Consider the following 26,260-nt stretch of genomic DNA (forward strand, 5'->3'; position numbering starts at 1 on the left):
TTCTTAAAATATGAAAAATCTTCTTCCTTTTTTCGGGAGAATTTGCGCCATTTATATTCCAACTGAGTAGCTGCAGAGACATCCTGGATCAATTTATTTGCCAGTAGGGGTGTCTCCTTTGTCTTCTTCACCTGGAGGTGGAACCGGGTTGAAACCAAACGGAGGAAGTGGCCAGGCTCCTGCTACTCCTTTCCGAAGGTCCTCCCCGTGTTCGTTTAGGAACTTTTCTTGCTCCTCCGCTGTTCTAATTCTTACCTTCCTCTCTTTCAAGGTAAAAAAGAAGCATCTTTCGATGCCCTACCAAGGAGGGGGTCAAATTTTAATAATTTAATAATTTATATTTGTTTTATGGTTCTATTTTGTAGGCTATCTTGGAAATCTAGATTAAAAAAATTATGTTAAAAAAGTAAATAGATTCAAAAAGATGGGACTTTAAGATTTTCAATTATCAATACCGATTTATTTTTGTTTTATGAGCTACACATTTTATTGCATAGAAAAAGAGAATAAAATAAGGCAACTTCACCCTTGCTTAGTCTGAGTTAGCACCAGCAAGTTACTTGGAAGTCCAAGTCCATATCCCTCACTTTTTCAATATATCCCCTGCAAGTGCCACTGAAAATGGCACATATGTTATGATAGTGCTGCAATCCTACAGCACTGCATGTAAAGTACATGTATATACTTAATGCATGTAAAGTACATGGGATTGTAGCCTTTGATTAATACTGACTGCAAAAGAAAACACATGTATAGTTTTAAATATAGAATTTTAGAAATTTGTGCATGTTGGATTCAGATACACCACTGATGTTGTTCAGAATATGAATATACCTTCCAGCTTCTACAACTTTAAAAAATCTCTTCCGAGACTGGATGGCCCCTGCAAGATAAGAAAAAGATACTTCCTTGTTTGAACACAGGAAAAATGATGGTGGTGGGGTATTTGCACAGCAGGAAGAAGTTTACAATGAATTGAGTTGGTGAGTCTAATAATTTCACTTCTTGTTCTCCAACCTTTGAGAAATTGTGTTGTCTCTACTCTTCACAATTTTATTAAAGGTTAACAGAGAATAAAGTTATACTTTCCCTGCAATCCTCTCCCCTTCCCAATTTCCACCAGGCCTCCTGTTTACTCCTATCTCCTGCTTGTCTATATTTAAGTTATTTTGGGCCTTTTCTCTTTTCTTAATCTCTTAGTGCTTGTCCTACTGCTCATCCTTTATTATTCTATATTGTTTTCAAATGCTAATAGCACAGTTAGAACTCTCTTTTTAGTTTTCTTAAGCATTCATGGGGTTGTAAATATGTTTTGCTTGTGAAAGGAATGAGAACTGATCAGTATTGCAAAAACAAGCAATGTAACAGGAACCTGTAAATTTTTTGTAAAAAAGTTATTTATAGTTTCACAATATGAACATGTGTGGGGGTTTTTCCCTTTCAGAGAAAAACAGAGTAGTGAGACAAAATGTTACACTGGTACACTTGCTATAGCTTTGGATTGACAAACACTAGGTGGTACTAAGAGAAAATAGACCACTGCAATTTTTTGCTGCAGTAGATTAAAGAGTTCTGAAGCACTTTTTAAAAGACTAAGACATTTATTAAGCTTGAAATGTTAGCCTAAGCCTACTTTACAAGATGCATGTAGTGGCCTGGAAACTTGGTATATCTACTACAGTAGAGATGAAGCAGTTTTACACAGAGTCAGAAATATAATATATGAGCCTATGAGAGTGTGATACACCTTCGATGTACTAAAGCCTCACAACACAAATTGAATACATGATCTGAGTTGAATGCATGATCCATTCAAAGTTGTGCCTCAATTACTTGGAGCTGGGAATTGCAGCTTTGTGAGAGATAAACTACAGTTCCCAAGATTCTTTGGGGGAAGGCACGTCTTTTAAAGTGCTATAAAATGTGCTTTTAAATGGAGTGTGGGTGTGACCTCATTTGGAATTGACCATCCAAATTTAATTTCTAGCTCTACTAATAAGCATTTTATTTTAGATAATAGAAGTTTGTGGTGTGCTTGTTTCAGTGACAAGGAGATGTTTACAAACGGCAAAATTTCCAACATGGAAAATTCTGGGTATGAAATATCATGTTCCTCGTATATGATCCTTGGAGTCCCTTCTAAGTCTAGAATTCTATGGTTACTTATTATTAACACATGCCAATTACGACCTGTGCGCATACAGTGAGAAGCCCCAATTTGCAGTGGGTTTCCTTAGTATAGACATGCTTCACAAAGACAAGTGTTCGTTAATCAGGTGATCAGTGAGGGATGTGAAGCACGAGCAATTTTCTATATAAATACATTATTCATGTAAAAACAGAGAGCCACTTCACCTGTGCCCTATCAGTCCAATTCCACTGAAACAGAAGAACTTTTATAGCCTCAGTATGGGATCTGTTTTAAATTATTTGCAACATGATAAAAATATAATGTTATTTGAAGTTAGCCATCTATGTTCTGACATATAATTACAGGAATGTTTGACTAGTTGATCCTAATGTGTGCAATGCTAGGTTTCTGATTTGGTGAAGAAAGAGAGTAATTTAAGTCCAAATCAGAATCTGGTTGTCATGAAAGGTGACTTGAAAGGAGAGACTGAATAGACAACTATCAGACTAGGTCTTTACCAGCAGAAGGGGATGGGAGTGGCAATTTTGTCTTCAGGCAGGGCTTAAAAACAAGAAATAATTTGTTTACCACTGATAAACCTAGTATATTCTCTCAAAGATAAAGTCACACTCATTCAATACCTGTTCGTCCTTTCCCCATCAAATATATCAATACTTCCAGGCACCAGTTCAAGACCACAGCATCTCCTGGTTCAGATGAAATGAGGGATAGCTCAGTTGGTAGAGCATGAGACTCTTAATATCAAGGTCATGGAGATTCCTACACTGCAGGGGATTGGACCAGAGGACCCTCATAGTCCCTTCCAACTCTACAATTCTATGATTCTACCAGCCTTGTACTTAAGTACTAGCCTGGTAGCCATAGGCAACCTAGAATTGTATGCAGGTGACTGAGCAAATAGGCAGAGGAGAGATGAGGTGTTTCGTCCCACCTCTGTGCCCAGCACAGAACCTAAGCAAAGTGCCAGAGCAAGGAAAACCTTTCCTCTACGGGACTGTCGTAGGAGCAATGCCAGCTATCTGAAACATATGCTTTTTTTTTTACAAGCTATTAACTTTTGCCAACTGTATTATTCTCAATGTGCTTCATAACAAAAGTGATAGGATCCTCTTCAATCAGATTTATTTTTGGATGACATAGCTCAGGAATACAAATTTATTTTTCTTTTGTGGAGATCATACATATTTGTCCCACAATGTACACATTAAAGGTAAAGAAACACCTGACCATTAGGTCCAGTGTTGACCGACTCTGGGGTTGCGGCGCTCATCTCGCTTTATTGGCCGAGGGAGCCAGTGTACAGCTTCCGGGTCATGTGGCCAGCATGACTAAGCCACTTCTGGCAAACCAGAGCAGCACGCGGAAACACCATTTACCTTCCCGCCGGAGTGGTACCTATTTATCTACTTGCACTTTGACGTGCTTTCAAACTGCTAGGTTGGCAGGAGCAGGGGCCGAGCAACGGGAGCTCACTCCACTGCGGGGATTCGAACCGCCGACCTTCTGATCGGCAAGTCCTAGGCTCTGTGGTTTAACCCACAGCGCCACCCGCATCCCCAATGTACACATTACGTATACATTAAACTGGAATCCATTTCACAAAATCTTACAAACCAATAGATCTGTTTTTTAAGGTGCCATTACATTCCTTTTCGGTTTCCCAATCAAACCATAAACCAGCATTCTGCATGGTCAGATTATGCCTGGAACCACCCAGGCTGAATGGATGCAGTGTCCTCCTGTCTTGTTCTATCTTGGTATTTACACATCCATGCATGACTGGTGATGGGTGTGAAGCACATGAATTTTTTTTTAATGTCTTCTCTTGCTTAAATACCAGCTCAATTGCAGGGTTAGATCCTGCTACCACCCTGCCTGAGGTCCTGCAAGGGCTTATCCGCAGGATAATCCTACTTAGCTGATCTAAGCTTATCTTCTTAGGGACACCAGGACAAGAGTATATTTGAAATGCCAATTAATGGCTAAAATGGGAAAACGCAATTTTTATTTATTATTTTTAAATCAACATTATTAAAACTAAACTGTAACAGGAGTAAAGAGGATCAACAATGAAAACAAGGTGGAAACACTCAGGCAATGGACTGATGAAAACTAAGGTGTATTCTAGGAGGTATTCCAAAGGCACATAAGAATGAAATTCCCAGGGTTAGAACTGTCTACTGAAATCAGGCTGTGCATTTTTTCCTATTGCAAAACAAATGTCCCCCCACAAACAGTGAAGCAATATACAAGAAGGCTACCTTATTCACTGCCTGTTCACTGCAACCATCTACTGGGGGCTCCATGATGCCACATACATTGGAGTTTGATTCTATGGTGGTTTGGACTATGTCCTATAGAACATTATTATTATTATTATTATTATTATTATTATTATTATTATTATTACCATTTTGCATTTTTATATGCTAAAAGCTTTTTAATTTCCCAGAAGGGTGGGCACTATCTAATGGTTATTTAAATAAAGGTTTTATCTGTTTTGTTTTGAATATGATGTTTGGTGGCTTATAAATATTTTAAAAACATTTCATAAAACCTATTTTATGACTCGCTGATAAGCCAACAAGATCAACCAGGCCAGATACATTGGCTACTGTACTTTGCTCCTCTCTCATCTTTCCTTGTTAGAGGCAAACCACAGTTCACGATATCACTCAAACATTGGTTTGGTGTTGACTTGCAAACCAGAACTAGAAAGCAAGTCCAAAACCCCAGAAATATGCAAACCCAAGGCTAGGACATGCAATGCCTAAACCATGGTTTGGTGTTCCATCTGAACTGCTTCAACATCAGAACCCAGGATCACAATTAAAAGCCATGCAGTAGACTTTTGTTACAGGCAGTTTTTTTTGGCTCTGTCACAAACAATTACTGGAGAGGTGCCAGCATAACAAAGTAGTTTCTTTTCAATTAGATGATCTAATAGACCCCGTGATGATCCAAGCACAACAAACAAATTGTCTGAGGACTTTCTCTCTGAGTCAACATGCCAAACGGCAAAAAATAAATAGCAAAAACATGATTTATTTTTTTTTGCTATTAGTACCAGGACTTCACTTTCCTTATAGTAAGCTCTTTTGCAAGTACTGCACACACAATTCCTCCCAGTCCCCATTGCTATTTTTATTAAGATATTTGGTTTTCTTTAACTCATGCAAAGATTATTGAAAGAGATTAAGAAAACTGATGTATAAGCATCTGTTTGTGATGTTTAGCAACCTTCCAAGTAAACTACACTGCCGGGTTTGGTAGTACACAAACGATTTGGTACAAGACTCATTACAGCATTTCTCATGTATTAAACTGAAAGTGATAGCAACAAAAGTTTTAGGTAAAGATTTCAGAAAGATATGATTAAGAGCAGTAAGGGGCAGAGAAGAAGTAACCTATAAAAATGAAGACCCAGTTATCACATAACGTTCTATGGCCATATAGCATTATATGCTCATAGGTAGCAGAATGGAACATTTTAAAAAATCGTGCCTGCATATGAAAATGGTGTACTGCGACATTGGCACTTCCTGGATTCATTGGTGAACAGGACTACTGCCTGAGGTTAACTCTGTTCATAGGTGAAATAAATAAAACATTGTCCAGTAGCACCTTAGAGACCAATTAAGTTTGTTCTGGGTACATATAAGCTTTTGTGTGTATGCACACTTCTTCAGATACACAGAAACAGAAGTCACCAGACCCTTATATATAGTGGGAGGGTGGGGTGGGGTTTTTCTCAGGAGGGTAGTAGGAGATGTTTTTTTCTGAGGAAAAACCCTACCCCACCCTCCCACTATATATAAGGGTCTGGTGACTTCTGTTTCAGTGCATCTGAAGAATTGTGCATGCACACAATAGCTTTTACCCAGAACAAACTTCGTTGGTCTCTAAGGACACGGGTGGCGCTGTGGTTAAACCACTGAGCCTCTTGGGCTTGCCGATCAGAAGGTCGGCAGTTCAAATTCTTGTGACAGGTTGAACTACCGTTGCTCAGTCCCAGCTCCTGCCGACCTGGCAGTTCAAAAGCACATCAAAGTGCAAGTAGATAAATAGGTACTACTCTGGTGGGAAGGTAAACAGCGTTTCCGTGCGCTGCTCTGGTTTTGGTGTTCCATTGCGCCAGAAGCGGCTTAGTCATGCTGGCCACATGACCTGGAAAAACTGTCTGCGGACAAACGTCGGCTCCCTCGGCCTGTAAAGCGAGATGAGTGCCGAACCCCAGAGTCGTCTGCGACTGGACTTAACTGTCAGGGGTCCTTTACCTTTTACCTTTTTTAAGGTGCTACTGGACAAATTTTTATTTATTTCGACTATGTCAGACCTACCTGAATCTGTTCATAGGTGTATGACTACTAACCCTGTTCACAGAAAAAAAAATTAAAGAGATTACTAATCCTCACATGACTCCATGTGAAGGTACATACTGGATCACTTTTTAATATCTAATTGTAACACAGAAAGTGAGAGCAGTGAGCAACAGTGCAAGACTTCCAACCTACGTTTGGTATTCCACCTGTTTCCCTTCCCTCGTTTATTCCAAAACAATTATTTATGCAGAAGAATCATTACATGGCCTTATTTAGGGAAAGCTTGGGGACAAAAAAAGTTTTTAAAATCATCAGATATAATTTTATCACTTTTTAAAGTGATAGAATCAGTTATGCTTATTCATGTACAAAACACATGGGAAGGCACCCCCCTTCACACATAATAATTACATGTTTTTACTCCTACTCAGTTTGCAGTGCACTGTGGTCTAACTTATGCATATTAATAGGAGGGCAATATTTTGGTCTTCTCTGAGCCTCTATACTGAATCTCTAACAGATGAACATGGAACCGAAGAAAATAAAAAGACATTTTGTACCCAGGTGATGCAAATGAATCCATAAAACTGGCACCAGAATCAACAGCAATAAGGAAAGAATAATCATTAAAGATGCAGATACACCCTTTTAACAATATACAAATACAGTGGTGCCTCGCAAGACAAAATTAATTCGTTCCGCAAGTTTTTTCTTCTTGCGAGTTTTTCGTCTTGCGAAGCACGGTTTCCCATAGGAATGCATTGAAAATCAATTAATCCGTTCCTAGGGAAACCGCCTTCAGACCAGGTCCGGGGACAGTCTGTCCCCCGACCTCTTCTGAAGGCTGGGGGGGGGGGGGGAACAAGGGCTTTTCTTCCCACTGCCAGCCTTCAGAAGGCTGTTCTGAAGGCTGGCGGTGGGAAGAAAAGCCCTTCTTCCCACCTCCCGCCCCGCAAGCTCCGGGGACAGGAGGGCTTTGCTGCCGACCACCAGCATTTTAAAAGCCCCTGCTGTCCCGGGGCGATTTTAAAATGCTGGCGGGCGGGAGCGAAGCCTCCGCTGTCCCGGGGAGATTTTAAAATGCTGGGGGTCGGCAGCGAACGCTTCGCTCCCGCCCGCCAGCATTTTAAGATCGCCCAGGACAGCAGAGAAGTCTCTGCTGTCCCGGGGAGATTTTAAAATGCTGGGGGTCGGCAGCGAACGCTTCGCTCCCGCCCGCCAGCATTTTAAGATCGCCCGGGGCAGCGGAGAAGTTTCCGCTGTCCTGGGAAGGCAGGCGGGGGGGGGAGCAAAGACTTTTGCCCCCCGCCGGCCTTCAGAAGAGGTCCAGGACCTCTTCTGAAGGCCGGCTGTGGGCGAAAGTCTTTGCTCCCGACCGCCAGCAATTTAAAACAGGTCCCCGGAGATTTCCCTATGGGCTTTCGTCTTGCAAAGCAAGCCCATAGGGAAATTCGTCTTGCGAAGCGCCTCCAAAACAGAAAACCCTTTCGTCTTGCGGGTTTTCCGTCTTGCGAGGCATTTGTCTTGCGGGGTACCACTGTAGTAATATGACAGACTGACACTGTATCTGTAAATAATGAAACATCCACTACTGAGGAGAAAATCTGAACCTTAGAAATTGAAAATCAACACACATTAATCTGATTTCAAAGCTTTTCCCATGTTCTTGGCTTTCAGCTCCCCATTCCATCCAGCTGATTAGTGTGGACACAACAGTCACACTGTTCTAATACTACTATTTTTATACATTCATTTTGTGTGCACACTTGTGTGTGCGTATTTAACGAATGTCCATGTATTTCTGGAACCTTATCAAGAATATGAATCTTCACTGTGAAACTTTGCATGCATCTTCAGATAAGGCTTGTAAAATATATGCCTGAAGGAGTTGCCCTAAAGACCAGTGCTGGTCGACTCACCACGAAGTTGTTACAGTAAGTGCTACTCTTTTAACATTGGGGAAAAAGGTGCCAGTACTTCGTAACCTTGAGTACCTGCAGAAAAAAGCACTGAAAGACTAACCAAATACAAGTGAGGGTAGCATGCAAACATATAACGTGTAAAAAAAAGGTAAAGAAATTAATACAAATTTACTTGAAAGAATATTACCTTTCCCAGGTATCAATAAATAGCACTGCTTTGGGGAAGGCCCATAACTCAGTAGGAGAGCATCTGCTTTATATGCAAAAGGTCCCAGGTTCCATCCCCGGCATATCCAAGTATTATTATTATTATTATTATTATTATTATTATTATTATTATTATTATTCCCACCTACCCTTCACCCTAGGGTCCCAGGGTGGGTTACAACATTAAAGCACAACACTTAAAACAGTTTAAACCTACAACCACAAAAATAAGGAGTGTTCTGAAGTGTCAAAGGCCAGGGTAAAGAGTATGTCTGAATCATTCGCCACAAGCTGTATAATGAAGGTGTCAGACACACCTCTGTGGGGAGGAAGTTATACAGTTTAGGGGCCACCACAGAGAATGCCCTCTCCTGGGCTGCCACCCCCTAAGCCTCTGAGGGTTGGGAAACTACCATGAGTGCCCCCTCTGCTCATTTCTCCACCCAAGAGTGTATGTTGTGAAGGAGGTGCTCTTTCCGATATTTGGGGCCTGAGTGGTTTAGGGCTTTAAACACTTATGTGAGTAGCTTGAATTAGAACCATAAACGAAATGGCAACCCGTGCAGCTGTTCTAAAACAGGAGTTGTATGAGATTTAAATGGAACCACAGCCAGTAATCTGGTTACTGCATTTTGGACCAACTGAAGTTTCTGGGTCATCTTCAAGGGCAGCTGTACATACAGAACATGGCAATAATCCAATCCAGAAGTTATCACAGGATGGAGTACAGTGTTCAAGTCATCTCAGTCCAAAAGAGGTCACAACTGGCAAATCAGCCAGAGCTAAAGAAAGGCACTTCTAACCACTGAGGCCACCTGAACCTCCAGTGACAGTGCTGAATCCAGGTAGGGCTGCAAGTGTCCCATGAAACACTGGAGGGCCACTGCCTGTCAGTGTACACTGACCAAGATGGGAGCAGGTGGCGCTGTGAGCCAAACCACTGAGGCTCTTGGGCTTGCCGATCAGAAGGTTGGCAGTTTGAATCTGCGCTATGGAGTGAGCTCCTGTTACTCTGTCCCAGTTCCTGCCAATCTAGCAGTTCAAAAGCATACCAGTGCAAGTAGATAAATAGGTACCATTGTAGTGGGAAGGTAAACGGTGTTTCTGTGCACTCGGGCACTCACCACGGTGTCCCATTGTGCCAGAAGCGGTTTAGTCATGCTGGCCACATGACCCAGAAAGCTGTCTGTGGACAAACGCCGGCTCCCTTGGCCTGAAGCAAGATGAGCATCGCATCCCATAGTTGCCTTTGACTGGACTTAACCGTCCAGGAATCATTTATCTTTCTTTCTTTTTTTACTGGCCAGGATGGAGCAACAATATGACACAAATAAGGCAACTTTCTATGTTCAATCAAAATATATTTTGAGCAATCTCATGCATAAGTTTCCCGTAATTTGAAAAAATGATAGGGAAAAATTAATTTACTGTACAATTTTTTTAAATTAAGTATGCTTGTTCCTATTTTTTGTGGACAAATGAAAGTGGCTTAAATGAGATTGCAGTAGTCTCCCATCAATGTATAGATGAACTCCACATCCAACTAACGTACAGAAGCTAGCTCCCACAACATTATCATTTACACCTATACTGAACAGCCAGAGACCAAAGCCTATGTATTAAAACAATTGCAGGTCAGCAATCAGCTCTTGGATAATGTTCACCATGTTAGTGAATCTTACATTCCAGAAGTGAAATGCTTTAAATGTAGAAGAGAAAGAATGCATGACAATCACTAACCATGTAACCAAGCACCTGTTTCCAGGCAACAGAACAGCAGTGTGGCATCTGCCTCACACAATCATGCTCTCCTCTCCTTAGAGGTATTGGAGATAGAAGCCCAAGAACCCTTTCAATGGAAAAATCACATAGGCTGAACCCAAAATTATTCTGAAGGAGAAGAGAGGACATTTTATATCCACAGCTTTGGTTACAATATTCTAGATCTAGCAGCGAGGAAACAAAATCCAGAAGCAAATGCTTGGCAAAAAGGAATACACACCAGCAAAAATTAACAAAATCTTACTCATTTATTTTAACAGCCTGGAACACCACTGTACATGATTACCATGGTGAGGGGGGGGATGCAAGGTTGATACACTGCAGAATTGTGTGTCCATGCATGTACGTGAATTTTAAATAAGACAACAGTACATTCTGTGATCAAATACATTAACAGAAATTCCAACAATTTATAGATGAAAGGCTGCATCTAGCCCAGTGTTTTTTGCCCATGTAGTTTTGTGTGTCAGTTGGTTGTTTTAGTTGGTTACATGCCTATTTTCTTTCCCCCAAGGTATTTGTTTAATTTGCAATTCTAATTGTTGTGCCCATTGCTACTTAGTTTTGTGATGGAGTAATAATTATTTGTTATTTATTGGATTTGTTTTATGGATTCTGTAATTTTCATACATTTTTTTACTGTATTTCATTTCACTGTGCCCCATTCTGGGATTGAAATACTGAACAAAGAGTGAGTTATAAACACTTAATAATAATACATACAAAATGTCACTGCTTTAAAATTCTTTTATAATTTAGCCTTATACTAACATTGTGAACGCTAGATTAAGAGGGGCAGAGCGATTTTAACCCAGTTTGGGGAGCAGTGGGATGGCAGATTGACTACTGCATTCCAAACTATGATCCTTGTCTCACCAAGGGAGATCGCTTGTTGGGTTTTTGTTGTTGTTCTGAAGCTCCAGGGTGGCACAGCCAAGGGGTCTGGATTTGGCCCTTCTCAGGAAGCTGGAACAGCTTCCCATCCAGCAGATCCATGGGTTTACTCTAGCCCACCTCGTTTTGGGGACCTATATTTGCTACCATCTGGAAGAACTCAGCATAAGCAGCTTCTCAACTGCTTGCACTTTTGGCAGGTGAAGTGGAGGCACACACACACACACACACACACACACACACACACACACACACACCAGGAGAGCCACCTCTACCTTATCTTAACTCTCTTCAGCAGCAGAGATCTGGATAAGAGGATAGCTGTGCTGATAGCAAATGTTAAGCAGTGATTTTTATAACTGGAGGACGGTTTGAACGTAAGCCTTGGACTGAATCCTAAAATTTCGCATGTGGATGGGTAACTTGAAATAACAGAAGATAGTATTGCTATGAGATGCCACATCAAAAAGGCTAGTTCAAGGACAAGCTGAGGTAAATTTGTTTGCATAGGCTTGACAGACACTGAAAAAGCCCAGGTGGTCTCTTTATTCACTGTAGTTCCTGCTACAATTGCACTCTGTAATATGTTTTGCTAGTAAGCAACTATTTCTATTTAAAATACACAACATCTCATCTGTATAAACTATAAAATACGATTCATGCAGTATCTCAGAAGGAATAATTACACACACACACACACACACACACACACAAAAGATTTTTGGTGGGGGCCTTACAGCAAAAATACAGCTGCAAAATAAACCATGTATTTAACCCAAACAGAGCATGGAAAATGTTGTGGTGCTCACAATAAACAAAGCTACGCTTGCACACATCTTTGTGCATTTACCTTGCTTCTTTAACAGTGGCAGTCACAAAGTCTATACAGATGTGTGTGGCTATTGAAGGTTTTTGGTTTGCAATTTTTGCAATAGCTCTTCACCAAGTCATCACATTGCTGTTTTTAAACTACTCATTATTCCAAAAGAAATTAAACAACTGCAGTGAAGGAAAGCTTCCAAAGCAACCATATATGTTTATGTGCTAATAGATCGGACGTATAAAGACCCAGTTCAAAAACACATTGACCTGGCCTTTGTTTATCTGTCATGGGCCTTTGCTTTCATCTGTAGAGATCTGTAGAGGCTCCAACAGACCACATTTGACCATAGGATACTCTTTTCTCTTTTTTCTTTGTACTTATTGGAACCTTGAGACTCAGAGGCAGTACCCTTCTGAACAACAGTTGTTGGGAAGAAAGAAAATGGCCCTCTTGTGGAACTGGAGAAGCCTCTATTTGGCTGGTTGCTGAGAAACAGCATGCTGCACAAGACAGATATTTACTCTGATCCAGCAGGGGTTGTTCTCCATTACAGTGGTACCCCGCAAGACGAATGCCTCGCAAGACGAAAAACCCGCTAGACGAAAGGGTTTTCTGTATTTCGATGCGCTTCACAAGACGAATTTCCCTATGGGCTTGCTTTGCAAGACGAAAACGTCTTGCGAGTCTTGCAATTTTTTCCGCTCCCCCCCCTTTTCTAAGCCGCTAAGCCGCTAAGAGCCTTTTAGCCGCTAATCCGCTAAGCCTTTAATAGCCGCTAATCCGCTAAGAGGGTTGCTTCGCAAGACGAAAAAACTGCTAGAGGAAGAGACTCGCAGAACGGATTATTTTTGTCTTGCGAGGCACCACTGTATTTACTAATTCATTATTACACTTATACCCCACCTTTCCTGCAAGGACTTAAAAGTGGTGAACGTGTGTTGGCAATAGGGGATGGGTGGTGGTCATGTACAAAGCCAATAAAATGGAAAAGAAGAATAGATAGACACAAGCTACTCAAGTGTGCCTGGTAGGACCACATCCACCATGCAAGTCATCAGCACCTGTGGTTTTAGTTTAAAATTGTTTTTCCTAGTGCATGGTTGAGGAGGGGATCTCCTGTATTCCCAGCTGATGCTGTATGTACAGCACCAAGAGTGTTACGCAATAAAGAAACATATAGATCTAGCCAGGAAAATGCATTCAGCAATTTTTGATATGATGCAAGACAGTAAGAGTTACAAAAGATGAAGAATGCCCTCTACTGTTTTAGTGAGTAGCTAACAGTTGAATGTACATGGTTCTGAGATTTTTTTAAATTGTCCTGCAAATATGTAAGGCTACTTTCACCTGTTCAGAGAGACTTCACCACATGGCCACAGTCACAATATAGGCTAAAAAAGTTGCACCATTGTTTCTTCTACATACTATGATTATTTTCAAGCTACTGCATTTATCTTGTCCCCAGCCTGGCTAGCGATGCCCCTTCAGAAGAGGCATCCAAGAGGCTTCCTCCAGAATTTTCTGGGAGAGACCAACTGATTTTGAGGTTTGCTCTTGAAATGGCTTTGCTCCTAAGAATACTTTATTGCCATTCCACCACCAAAGGTCTTCCTAGTTTCATAGGAGCTTAGTAGTAAGAAACAGGAGAATAAATCATTAACACAGAGGAGGAACTCAGTGTCAACTAATTAGTCCATGATCAGTTTTGCCTAATTATAAACCTTGAGAGTGAAATAATTCCATACCAGTTGCAGAAAAAGTGCTGGACTGTCCCGTTCCTTCCTGTTCAAAACAATTAACATTAATGTCAAAAGTTGAAACACATATCCTTGCTACCTTGGTTACTTTAGTGATGGAGTTAAATGTAGCAACAAGTTTTAACAGATTATTCAGTATTCTTACAGATCACTTTGCCAAATACTGATAAATTGGGGTTTAAGGACTGAAGTATAATGATTTGATTAAATTGAGTAATTCTAGCATCAAGCTACTAGCAATACCTATAAAGTCAAGAAAACTGTATAGTTAGAAAAACATTCACATTTATATACAACACAATAAACACTGAAATAAGGGCTGCACTGGTTCCCCAACAAATTTATTTTTATCAAAAAACAAACAAACACTCAGTCGTCGTCCCCCTGCCCACCAATCCTGAGATGATCTTCATGTAGGAAAATATCAGGTGAACTTAATCGTGATAAGTTAGCTCTCTCAGCTATCTGCCTATCTCCCATTCCCACCACCCTTCTGAGTAACACCCCTCCCCACCTTCTCACTATATAGAAGGATCTGGCAACTTCTGTTTCAGTGTATCTGAAGAAGTGTGCATGCACACGAAAGCTCATACCAAGAACTAACTTAGTTGGTCTTTAAGGTGCTACTGGAAGGATTTTTTTTATTTTGACTATGGCAGACCAACACGGCTACCTATCTATTAATCGTGTGTGTGTGTGTTTCCTGATACTGGGGAATGCTCCCTGTTATTGGAGGTGGGGAATCAATATTGTGTGATCTCCACAATCAGGACCAGCAAGACATAGCTGACATCTCACAGCATGCATGAAGTTGTCAACTGCACTCTAATTCTATGTTATACTCCCCTCCCCACAAACACACAGCACCATTTTGTGACTGGTGCCCACAGCACTTTTTCAAAGTTTGAAATGTGTCCCCAAGGACTGTGGCACTACAGCTTCTGAACAGGTGTCTTCAGAGTCAGAAGTGACTAAGGTGGCACCCTTCGGTCAGAGAGGTACTTCCACAACAGGCTTCTCTTGCACAAACACTTCTGGTTAGCTATGCAAATCTGGGGATTGCCCTGAAGGCAATTCCCACTCTGAATCCCCAGCCTTTTCCCCTGAAGAGGGGGAGTCTCCCCCAGAGCCATAACAAGTTGTACATTGGCTGTGCATCAACATGCAACTGAGATACAGGGTATGCACTACACTTTGCACAGCACAGTCACCAATATGATCACTGTGTTTGGGATCAGCAACAGTTAGTGCTGAGCTGTCATGTACCAAATAATTTCTGGTAACAGCAACAGACAGTAATTTATAAGTCTTCCTCTCACTTCCTGCCACAGCAGAGAATGCATACATAACATATTTCCTGAACAAGTGTGCATATTAACCAGGCTTTTTACACATTTTTCTATATTAAATCAGTTCTTATTTTAAACCAGAATGATTTTGTAAATAGAAATACTAAGTATAATTGATTATTTTTTTAAACAATTAAAATTTTATCAATTTTTATCCATTCTGAGATGCATTCCAGAGCATGTTGCATAGGAATGCACATGTATGAGGATTATTCTGGCAAATCACAAAGCCTAATGCTATGATGGAGTTGTAAGGAAATTCTAATAAAATCAGGCAGATACATCAGCATGAACATTAAGTAGTGTGGCACCAGAAATCAAAGATGAATTTATTTTAAGTCAAGCCAACAATCCTAAATATCTTAAATACAAAGAATAAAGCTTTGCCTAAGGGCATCAGTTCTGTTTTTTGTAAAAGCAATGAATCCCTTAGCTATGAAGCCAGTTTATTAGCAGATATCTTCATGTGAGATTATAAAGTAATACTGTTGAGTGCACAAAAGCAGAAATGTGCCTCATCTCTTCTTTTGACAGATACAGGGTTGCCAATGTGGCCATACCTGTAGCTTTACACAAAATTTGTCCCTCCTGGTCAGCTTGAAGAAACCTCCTATCATGGCAGTTCATCTTTTAAACTGCTTGGCCTCATCCCTCAGACATAACTAACACTAGCTGAGGGGTATGTGTGCAGGCACATATAGGTGCACATACATGTGCATATGAGAATTAAACTAGCTTTGAGAAACCCTGGTCTAAAGAATTAATACTCATAATGTCACAAAGAGTTTATGTGCTTCATAGATCACTTCAAAATAATCCTCAGAACAATTAATCTTTCTATTTTCAATTCAAATTGTCTTTTCCATAGGGATGACCTAGATAAATTATGTGCTACAGTTTGAGTGCTATTTAAACCTTCTCCTCTTAGCAATCAATTCTTTGTGTAGTAACGCATCCCTTTTCTGACAACAGTTGACTCGCAACATGCACAAGCACAGTTTTATATGCTTGGCGGCTGGCCAGCTAAAATTGCATGAATCAAATGCATGCAAGGTGAAGAGCTTAAAAGCTCTTTCTGTGCCAGGTTTTCCCAGCTGTTAAGCTCTCCACCTTGCTCACCAGGCTGGGGAAAGGTCTCAAGCAGGCTCTAGGAGATTCCCGTGAGATCTCATGAGAGCCTCCTAGAGCTCAGGTAGACAGAACATAAGAGTTTACAGTAATCGGTGGCGCAGGATGTCCAGGTCCTATTCCGACTAACATGAAGTGGCAGTTGCCAAAATTAATTAACCATGAGCCAACTGTCTTACTAGATTTAACTAGAATAGTAAGCTCTTCTGCAGGATGACCCATCACAGCTATACTTCAGGAAGGTGGGCACAAAACCAATGCCCATCATCAAATTAAGCACATTAATTTGCAGTGGCGAACACACTGTACAACATTCCATAATGAACCCATGGAATTTCTTGTCAAAACAATGTGAATTACATTCAGATACATTCCAGAAGTCACTTGGTGAATTTTGAAGGGTACTTAGTTGTCACCGAATATTGGCAAGGGAATCTCATTATTTGAGTCAATATAGCAAATATTTATGTGATTGATGATTTCTGATGACCAAAGTTTGAAATAAGGTAAAATTGGCCTTTGATCATGTTTCTTCATTGTTACTCTTACGTGGAAAATACTTATGTTCAGAGAACTGTGTTTATTCAGTACACCAAACACTCTTTATTCTAAAAGTATGGTTACTTAATCTGGCATCTAAAATTCACATGAAGCCACTCCAACAATGGATATGGTTTAACTGGCTCAAATTCCAAGAGAGCACTAAACTTCAATAACCTAGCTTTATTACAAATATCAACTACTATCCTGGAGCCTCAAAAGACAGACAATCTCCACATTGGCTCTGTTACAGGGCAGAAAATAAATTTAAATGCATTAAACATTTTCTAGTTATGATCTAGAGTCTAGTTATGATCAAGTTATGATCTAGAGAAAGTTACTTTTGCCTCTCTTAATATTTGCTGCCACCATCAGGATCTAACTAATAATACAAACTACATTAACAAAACTAAAACACTTGGTAATTAAAACAGGCAAATTTATTAAAGCACTTTGTGGGAAGTGTATAGACTATATCACTAAAGAAAGGTGTGGTGCTGACAACAACTACAATTTAAAGAACTAACAAGGAAAAGCATGGGAACACACAAACAAACCTGTATTAAGGGACAGTGACAGAACAGGAACAGAGATGAGGAATCAAGTAGAGCTACAAGGTTTTGTAAGGCCATTAATACAATTATATTTGAGAGAATGAGATCAAAGCAGGAATGATATGAAGGAGCAAAATTATTCCTTCTAAAAAGAAAAGCTTTTTGAATACAAATATGAATACAATAAAAAGCTATAATAAAGAATGAAACAGAAAAGAGACAAGGATGGCTTCAACAGTAGAGCCCTTTAGTCAAGCTGAAACACTGGTTTTCCACAATTAATTGCAAGTGAAATTAAGATGGAGGTTCAACACCACATTGCCCGGCAATATCCTTTCTATATATAGTCAAGAGCCTCCTACAAAATTGGCTCAAATGTTGCCAGCAAAGTTCAAGTTTCTTCCTTACAGGTTCTTCCCTTTTTATCAGTTCATGATAAGTGTAAGGTAAAGGTAAAAGGCGACTATGGTGCTCATCTCGCATTCAAGCCAAGGGAGCCGGCAGCTTTCTGGGTCATGCAGCCAGCATTACTAACCTGCTTCTGGTGCAATGGAACACCGTGACGGAAGCCAGATCACACGGAAATGCCGTTTACCTTCCCGCCACAGTGATACCTATTTATCTACTTGCACTGGTATGCTTTTGAATTGCTAGGTTGGCAGGAGCTTGGGCAGAGCAATGGGAGCTCACCCCATCATATGGATTCAAACTGCCAACCATCCATTCAGCAAGCCCAAGACTCTCAGTGGTTTAGACTACAGCACCACCCGTGTCCCAGATGATGACACAACAGAACACAAAAAGGATTACTAATAAATAGCATCTCTTAATTAACCCAAGGTCAGTTCCTGTAAGAGAAGGCCTTAATAATGGATTTTCTATCATTTTAATAATAATGCAAAAATAGGGTATTCATCATTAATTTCCTATCCACTCATCACCAGGAAGTAATAAAATGGGCTGAACCAGCTAGGAGCCCTTAAAGTTTCAATAATGGTCTGCCTGTCTATATTAGACAGACTCATACAATCAATAAAATAAAATCCAATAACCTATAATCCATCAGACTAAAGTCACAATAAAAATACCAGGTCATGCATGCACAATCCCCAAAAGGAATGTCAGACAGGAAGAGTCACAAAAGGAAAAAAAAACATATTGGAAGGAATTTTTTCTTTGTTTCTTCCATTGTCTTTGTTCCTGGATTCTCTTTCAGCTCCTTTCCACTATCCTTACCAGGTTTTCATTCTCTCCTGGTTCCATAGATCTCTCTTTTCCCTTCATGATGAAGCTTTAGAGCAGGGGTAGGGCACATTCCCTTCGCATCAACCTTCCAGGGACCACATTTCAGCGGTAGTTGGGGCCAGAGACTAAAGCTAGTAGAGCAATGAATGTAAAACTGTACTTTTGCACAGCAGGCTACTTTCTCACACACCCCTCTCCATCATCCATTCAGGCAAGCAAAAGACATCATCAGAGTTCAAATAAAAGTTCCAGACAGGAAGACACATTCATGGGGGGTTCAAAGCAGGGCCAGTGAGAGACGGATGGTTTGAGAGCAGGTTTAGCCTAGATTCGAAAGAGACTTGAGGACCAGGAAAATCGTCTGGAATGTCACATTCAGCTTCCAGGGCCTGAGCTTTCCCAGCTGTGCTGTAGAAAATGAAAGCACATTCAATGCAAAATTACTAGAGACAAGCAGGCCAGGGAGATGTAAATGGAACAGTGAGGGTGGAACCTAAGGTTGAAGACATCTATGTAGAAATGCCAGAAGACACACAAATGAAAACAGGTAAAAATATAAAGACTGCAAAGGATAGGACATATTCTTGATAATGTCAACAGAAAGGGGAGAGGAATTAGGAGAATTAATTTCAAGGGAATTTATAAAATCCAAAAAATGATGTTGTAAATGCAGAAATGTCAGCAGCCTATGCAAAACCTTTGACACCTTCATGTGTCCTTCTTCAACTGAAACTACCTTTCAGGGCTTTTGCATATCTCTAATCTGTAATTAATGTAAAACACACACACACACACACACAATTTTTACACTTGCTTAGCCGTTTGTTAAAAGGCTTTTTCCTCAACAAGCCAATTTTAACACACAAAATAAATACATTCTAGGGCTTTCCAAATCGAAGAATTTAGTTACCATGAACAGTTTTTCAAATGTCTTTGTAGAATGGGAAGTTACCAGTAATTAGAAAATGCAAAATGGCTTTTAGTCGGAAAAGAGAGTGCTTAACACAATCATTTTACTATCTCTACATTTGTCAGAAACAATGTTACTTTTACTGTAGCAATACTGTGTAAAATTACCCAGCCATGGAATCCTAAATATATCTACCCAAAAACAAGTCCCACTAAATTCAATGGGACTTACTCCCAAGAAAGTATATGTATAATTGCTGCCTTAAAACATTCCTTTTTCCTTTTTATTTTTTGAAGATTTTAAATCTATACATGATTTGTTTAAATAGTAATGTATTATATGCAACAAGTAAACAGATAAAATGTATTTCATGCTATATTTTGTCTAACAATTTAAATGTATCTATTTCAGGAGATGAAATTATCCATGAACTATACTGTAACACATCTCTGTAAGGCAACTGTAGGGTAGCTTTAGAAAGTGGCTCCCTGCGTGGAAAAGGTTAATTAAAATTTTACAAGATCCAGCTCTGGCAGAAATGTTTACAAATGCATCCAATAAAGGGAGGTAGTATCATTCAAACAGTAATGATACTTGCCAGCTATACACATGACCAAAGAGCAATGAAAACTGCCATTACTTTACATGTGTAAATAACAGTAAACAGGTAAGTTGTTTTCCTACCCAATCTGCTGTTTGATAGTTCACACTCTGGAACTCAGTTTAGCCATCTAGTTATCTTTTACTTTCTAAAACGTAGAATATTATTTACACTGCATGTCTTTTCAACATAACTGTTGCCTGCTTCCAATTAAATTATTGGGGTGTTATAACTTATGTAACCACAACAGTAACATATTATGAAGGAGATATTAGCAAAGTTAGGATAACCCCAAGTTTTGCAGAAGTACAAAAATTGTTTAGAAAAACCCTTGAGAAACAGAAGCCAGCCCCAAACAACCCAACAAGGATTGAGAATGCTTAGTGGCCACAGAATGATAACTGACTGCTAAGCAGGGAGGGAGGGAGCCCTGAAATGGGGTAGGCATAGGCCATTTCCCACTCTATACTGAGAAGCTACTTTTGAATGTCCCACAGAGACAGATAGAAGAGCTGCCTATATAAATCAATACAGATATGAAAATTTTAGCTCAGAGTGAATGACCTGCAGCACAATCCAATTCATCTCAATGCAAAAGCAGGTCCCTTATTCCTAGGTAACTGTACATGGGAAATGCAGCCAATAAAGTCTTCGCTTGGAAAAATGCAACTGAACTAAATATGTGTTAGTGAATGTGCAGTATCTAATGATTACTGATCATTTCAGGTTAATTTTGTGCATGTCTGAAAATAGATGTGTATTTCCTGACTTTAGGGGCATAGTGTCTGCCAACATTCTCAAAAGTATACATGAAAGCCAACATTCACATGTGGGGAAACCCAGCCAGATGGACGGGTATAATTAATAAAATTATTATTATGTGAATGCCAACATGACCAGATGTCAGGTATTCCATAATATATATACACCAAGATATTTATTATTATTATGACCAGAAAGTCATCTTGTTCATTTCTCCTTCCACTTGAATAGGGCCACACAACTGTCTCTCAAAGACATTTCCACACATGCTCAGTAATTATGCACCACAAAGAGTAAGTGCATCCCAATTAAGCTGCCTGCAGCAAAGATATTGATACCCTGCCACACATTGTCAAATGAGAAGAAAGCACCATCCAATCAGATATCAGGGAAATTATTTTCCAAGCATAACGTGGTATCTAGTTCAACTAAGAGACTGGTTCAAACTCATTATCTTATCAAAAAACATTTTCCACATCAGAAATGGATTAGCCACAACATTCCATTCCATTGTAATTCCTCAGGGAGCAACAGCAGTTACTCTAACAAGGTTGGTAAAAGAAAATGTGTCTCACACATAAAAGAAAAACAAAGGTGAATTTTGGAGAATATTCACACTAAACAATATCACATATACAGTGGTACTTCTGGTTACATACTTAATTTGTTCCGGAGATCCATTCTTAACCCGAAGCACCACTTTAGCTAATGGGGCCTCCCACTGCTGCCGTGCCGCCGGAGCACGATTTCTGTTCTCATCCTGAAGCAAAGTTCTTAACCCGAGGTACTATTTCTGGGTTAGCGGAGTCTGTAACCTGAAGTGTCTGTAACCTGAAGCGTATGTAACCCGAGGTACCACTGTACTGCATATATGTATCATTATCTTACTTGGTCAACATGCAGAATCTGACTCTAAAGCAAGTAAAATTACCAGAGGACTCAGGCGCAACCCATTGCTGAAGCAGGGTGAAGCACTGGTCTTGAACAGCAGAAACTCAAGTGGTGTCACCCACCTCTGCCACCAGGGAAGAAGAAGTCCTCTCCACCACATTCCAATGGGACATTCAATTCCTTTTCCATCTACACCCTTATCTCCCACTAAGTGGCTGCTCCATAGCAACATCATTTCCAGAAGACAGGCAGGGGCAGCAGAAGCAGCTATCAGTAGTACTGCACTAATGGCAGCTATTCTTGCTTTTATGCAGCTGCCATGGCTGTCTCCATGTGAAACAAGGATTCAATGTGGATGGACAGGTAGGCCACTGTTCTTACCATCTTAAATGCAGCCTTCCAACACCATCCCAGAATTAATTAGGACAGTCCAATATGCTCTCTCTTTCTCCTTGGAGTGAAACATACATTTAAAGACACATACTGGATATGGTGGTGGTAGTGCATGTGGTGGGGTGGAGCTGCCCTCCTGACATGGGTGTCACTGTTGTTTATATGGGGCAGGGCCAATCCTGTGGTCCCGCCTGTGCAACCGCACAGCCCCAATATTGCCACTGCCACATCCCAACCATGTAATTGAAGCTGGTGTCAGGAAGGCTGCTCTACTTCACCACACACACTACTACTGGGGCATAGACCATATTATGGAGTTAGCTGCTAAGCTTGGAGAAAGTCTTACTTTCCATCAATCAGCTGTGTTGCTAATTCTAAACCTGCTCTATTGACTTATCCATCATCCACATAATTGGCTGCATCACATACCCTTTCACAACTCTCCAAAGCAGCAGTGGAGCAGCCATCTCAATTTTTAATTTGCTTGGCTTTCACAGTGTAAGTTAAGTGCTTAAAGAATCACACTTTGAAACTATTACTAGTCAGAGACCGACTGTCCGGATTTTTCTGGTTACCAGCTAATGAGTACTACTGTGTGTACTACAAACTTCCAGACAATAACAGAGCCTATGCTTTATTTTTAGAACAGATCCTGTTTTGGCAGTCACCTCTGGCACATTTACAAGTTGAAGTATTTTTAACATATCTATTTCCTTCTTAACGTTTATGGGGAAATCTGCTGGTTATATGCAATTCTGGATAAACAGAAGAAAGTAATGTACAATCTAGCTACTGTTCAATGGTAAGACATACCATTCTATATGTAACAGAAATTAAGGAGTTCTAATCTTACTTTGGGATTCCTCAGGAATGCAAATACCCATTTGCTACTCAAAAGAATAAACCAGATAATTTATTTCTTCAAGGAAATCAGATGTTTCACTTAACTATCCCTAGAGTATTAACACTGTAAACGCAGCAGTTATAATGAGGCTCTAGAGAACTAATAATTATTAATTTAGAAATCAGCAACAAGTGCTTGATATTATTCAGAAAAAGAACTTACCTTTTACAATTCGAGAATATTTGATTATTCAGACACTTCACATGAGGTCTTTCCCACCCACACCCCCTTCTGCCAAGGCCTACTCTGATGCCATCGGGTTAATTCTCTGCAAAATATAGGTCTTGTCTACTGCTGAACTTTAGGTCAGGTTTCTTTGCAGTTCTGAAAAAAACCTTTCACTTTATATACACAGCATAGAACAGTGATCTTTTTGCTAGAGCTACCAGAGTTAGCTTCACAACAACTTGATGCTTATCCAGAGGTACCTTTATTAAACTCTGCTGGAGTATTGCTCTCTGTTTCTAACACATACTTTTTATTCTACGGGCAAATCTGAAGAACAAGATGTAGAAGAATCCAACACTATGTATTCTCAAAACTCTCTTCCAATCTTCTTCAGCCTTTTAGGGCTATAAATACAGAGGCTATAAATTGTAGCTTTAATCCTTCTATGTAGTGTTCATAAATTCCTCATTTTTCCATAATTACCTAGTCCATTATTGTCTTGCATTTCCATTGGCTCACTCTGAGTCATAAAATCATACCACCTCATCTCCAAAGGGCCGAAGCACTTGTGTCCAGTAGCAAAAAGGAAACATCCTCATTAATAGATTCTAGCTGCAACATTTTTTATTTATTAGCAGCCAAACATGTTCGCAGTCTTGAAACACCAACCCAAATGTGCTTTTATTTTTTATTATAGCAATACAGCAGGCACAACGAGAAGCAGAGAAACATCATGATTTCTACACTCCTGCTCAGAAGCAACACCTCCTGTTCCACATTATAGTACCACTTTCCTAACTGAAGAGAAGAGACGAAGCTAGGTCATTTGGAGGAGAGGACAGACGGGGAACTGGGATGCAGAGGGATGAGAGAGCCGGGAATTCAGAGGGAGGCAGACAAATGCAAGAAACCACTTCAGGAGGGATGTACAAAACCCGAGAAAAAATGTTTTTATAAAGAGGTGGGAAAAGAGTTCCTAGGAGAAGGAACGCTCGAGGTTTGGCAGGCACCCCTGGGTTTCTGAAGAGCGCCCTCTGCCAGGGGGCAACCCCCCTCCGCTACTCCCACGGGGCCACCCCTAGGGGCCGCCGCAGCCCAACCTGCGCGCCGAGGGGAGGCAGGGCGGGGGCGCTACGTACCCAGCAGCAGCAGGCGGTGCGTCTGCTTGTATTCCCTTTTCTGCTCCTTGAGCGCTCGGTCGATGCTCTTGCTCACGCGCCTCGCCTCCTTCTCCGCCTCCCGCTCCTCCAGGCGCAGCTTCTCCCAAGGTCTCTGTAGCGCCAGCGGCTGCTGCTTCGCTGCCGAGCCCGACTCGGGCTTGGCCTGGGGCGCCGCCGCCGCCGCCGTGGCAGCTGCGAGGGGTGGCGACGGCCCCCGTTGCCGCTGCCGCCCCTTGTCCTTCTCCGCGGGAGCCGCCCCGTTGCCCGCTCCGTTCTGCAGGAGCAGCAGCGGCCCGTCCAGCTCCACCGCGCGCGCCTTGCCGCCTTCCGCCTCCCCGCCGCTGCAGATGCTGCCACTGCCGCCGCCGCCACTTTTCCCCGCGCTCCTTCCTCGTCCTCCTCCCCCGGCCGGGGCTCCGGGCAGGGGCGGCTGCGACCGGGCCAGGGGCTCCGCCGTGGGCGGCGGCTGTTGCTCGGTCTCCGAGGTGGTGGTGGTGGCGGCGGCAGCGCTGGAGATGGAGCCGCCTCCGGAGTCGCCGAAGAGCCTCGGGCGCAGGCTGTAGCAGAGCCCCATGTCTCGCGGAACCGACGAGCTGTGCGCGCGTCCGGGCTGAAGGCGTCCGGCAGGCAGCGGCTCTCAGCGCTCGCCGCGGTCCCCGCGCGTCAGGGCCGCGGAGGGCGCGCCAGGCAGCCCCTCCTCACAGCCCCGCCGCCGCTGCTGCTGCTGCTGCAGCTGCTGGGCCATGTTGCATTTTCCTCGCTTCTCTGCCCTCCTCCTCCTCCTCCGGGCAAGCGGCGTCGTTTGGGCGGCAGCGCCAGCGGCAACTCGCCTCAGATCACCTGACACGGACCCGCCGCCGCCGTGGCTACCTTACCGTAAATACCCCAGCGCAAGCCCACCACCACGCAGCTCGAGGTTACCGAAAGACTGGAAGGGAGCCAAGGCGCGCACGCACACACGTGTGTGTGTGGTGTGGACACACACACGCAGGATCCTCGTTCCCTCTAAGCAAACCCCTCTCCTTGAGACACCGGCAGGGACAACCCTGCCTTTCCTCAGGCTGTCCCTCCTCCTTCGCAAATATAGCCATTTACTACAAACCCTTTTTACAGGCTGAATGGCCCTCCCTAGCTATTAAAGCACTTGGATGTTTATTGCCACAGCATATAACCGCCCTGAAAGTGATCAGCCTCCACAGCACTGTGTTGCCTATCTTTTTGTTTTGTTGGCCATCTCTGGCGTGGTAGTAGTTACTGCACATTCTCACTCTCAATTGCAATGCAAATACACTGATGTGGTTGAGTGCACATACGGAGAGGTCTGGCACAGAATGGCCTTTTTGAAACCACACTCTTCTGATTGTGTAGAAGAATCTGAGATTTAAATGGCTTCAGTAAGTGGCACTTATTACCTGAGGTCAACAGACCCAGCAGCCTCTGTGCCAGCTACAGACATGAGAGTAGATGGTAAAAGCTACTTTTCTGACACTACATTTCTCAGTGCATGCCATGAAATCTGCTGATTATGCTCTTTGTTATAGTGGTGGGATAGCCAGACATGAAGGCAGGTTTTGCAGCACTTGGGATCTTCTATGCAATTTGCTATTAAAGAATGGTAGAATATGCAATTCTACCATTACAGAAACCCCCCCCCCCACTAGGTCACTTCTTATCTTTATTTATTTGGAGAGATCACTTGCTGACACCAAGTTTTCTTTCTGGGTAGGACAGATCATGGCATGCCATTGGTTCTAAAGGATGCCAACATCTTCATGGCTGACATTTTCCCAGATTCT

At 41.7% G+C, this 26,260-nt stretch overlaps 1 protein-coding gene across 5 annotated transcripts in view; it reads right to left on the minus strand.

Annotated features, from left to right (window-relative positions):
- The window catches only part of GNAL (G protein subunit alpha L), a 180,060-nt gene that overhangs the window by 106,355 nt on the left and 47,445 nt on the right, over nt 1-26,260 (minus strand). The window contains exon 1 of one of the 5 annotated variants that reach the window (XM_081205622.1): nt 24,444-25,371. The exons of the other annotated variants lie outside the window; for them this stretch is intronic. Coding sequence (XP_081061748.1) covers nt 24,444-25,038 — 595 coding nt within the window. The 5' untranslated portion in view covers nt 25,039-25,371. Of the gene's footprint in view, nt 1-24,443; nt 25,372-26,260 lie in introns of those variants that run through there. 5 annotated transcript variants of the gene reach the window in all.

Source organism: Podarcis bocagei (genome assembly GCF_964188305.1).
Source record: "Podarcis bocagei genome assembly, chromosome: 8".
Lineage (NCBI taxonomy): Eukaryota > Metazoa > Chordata > Lepidosauria > Squamata > Lacertidae > Podarcis > Podarcis bocagei.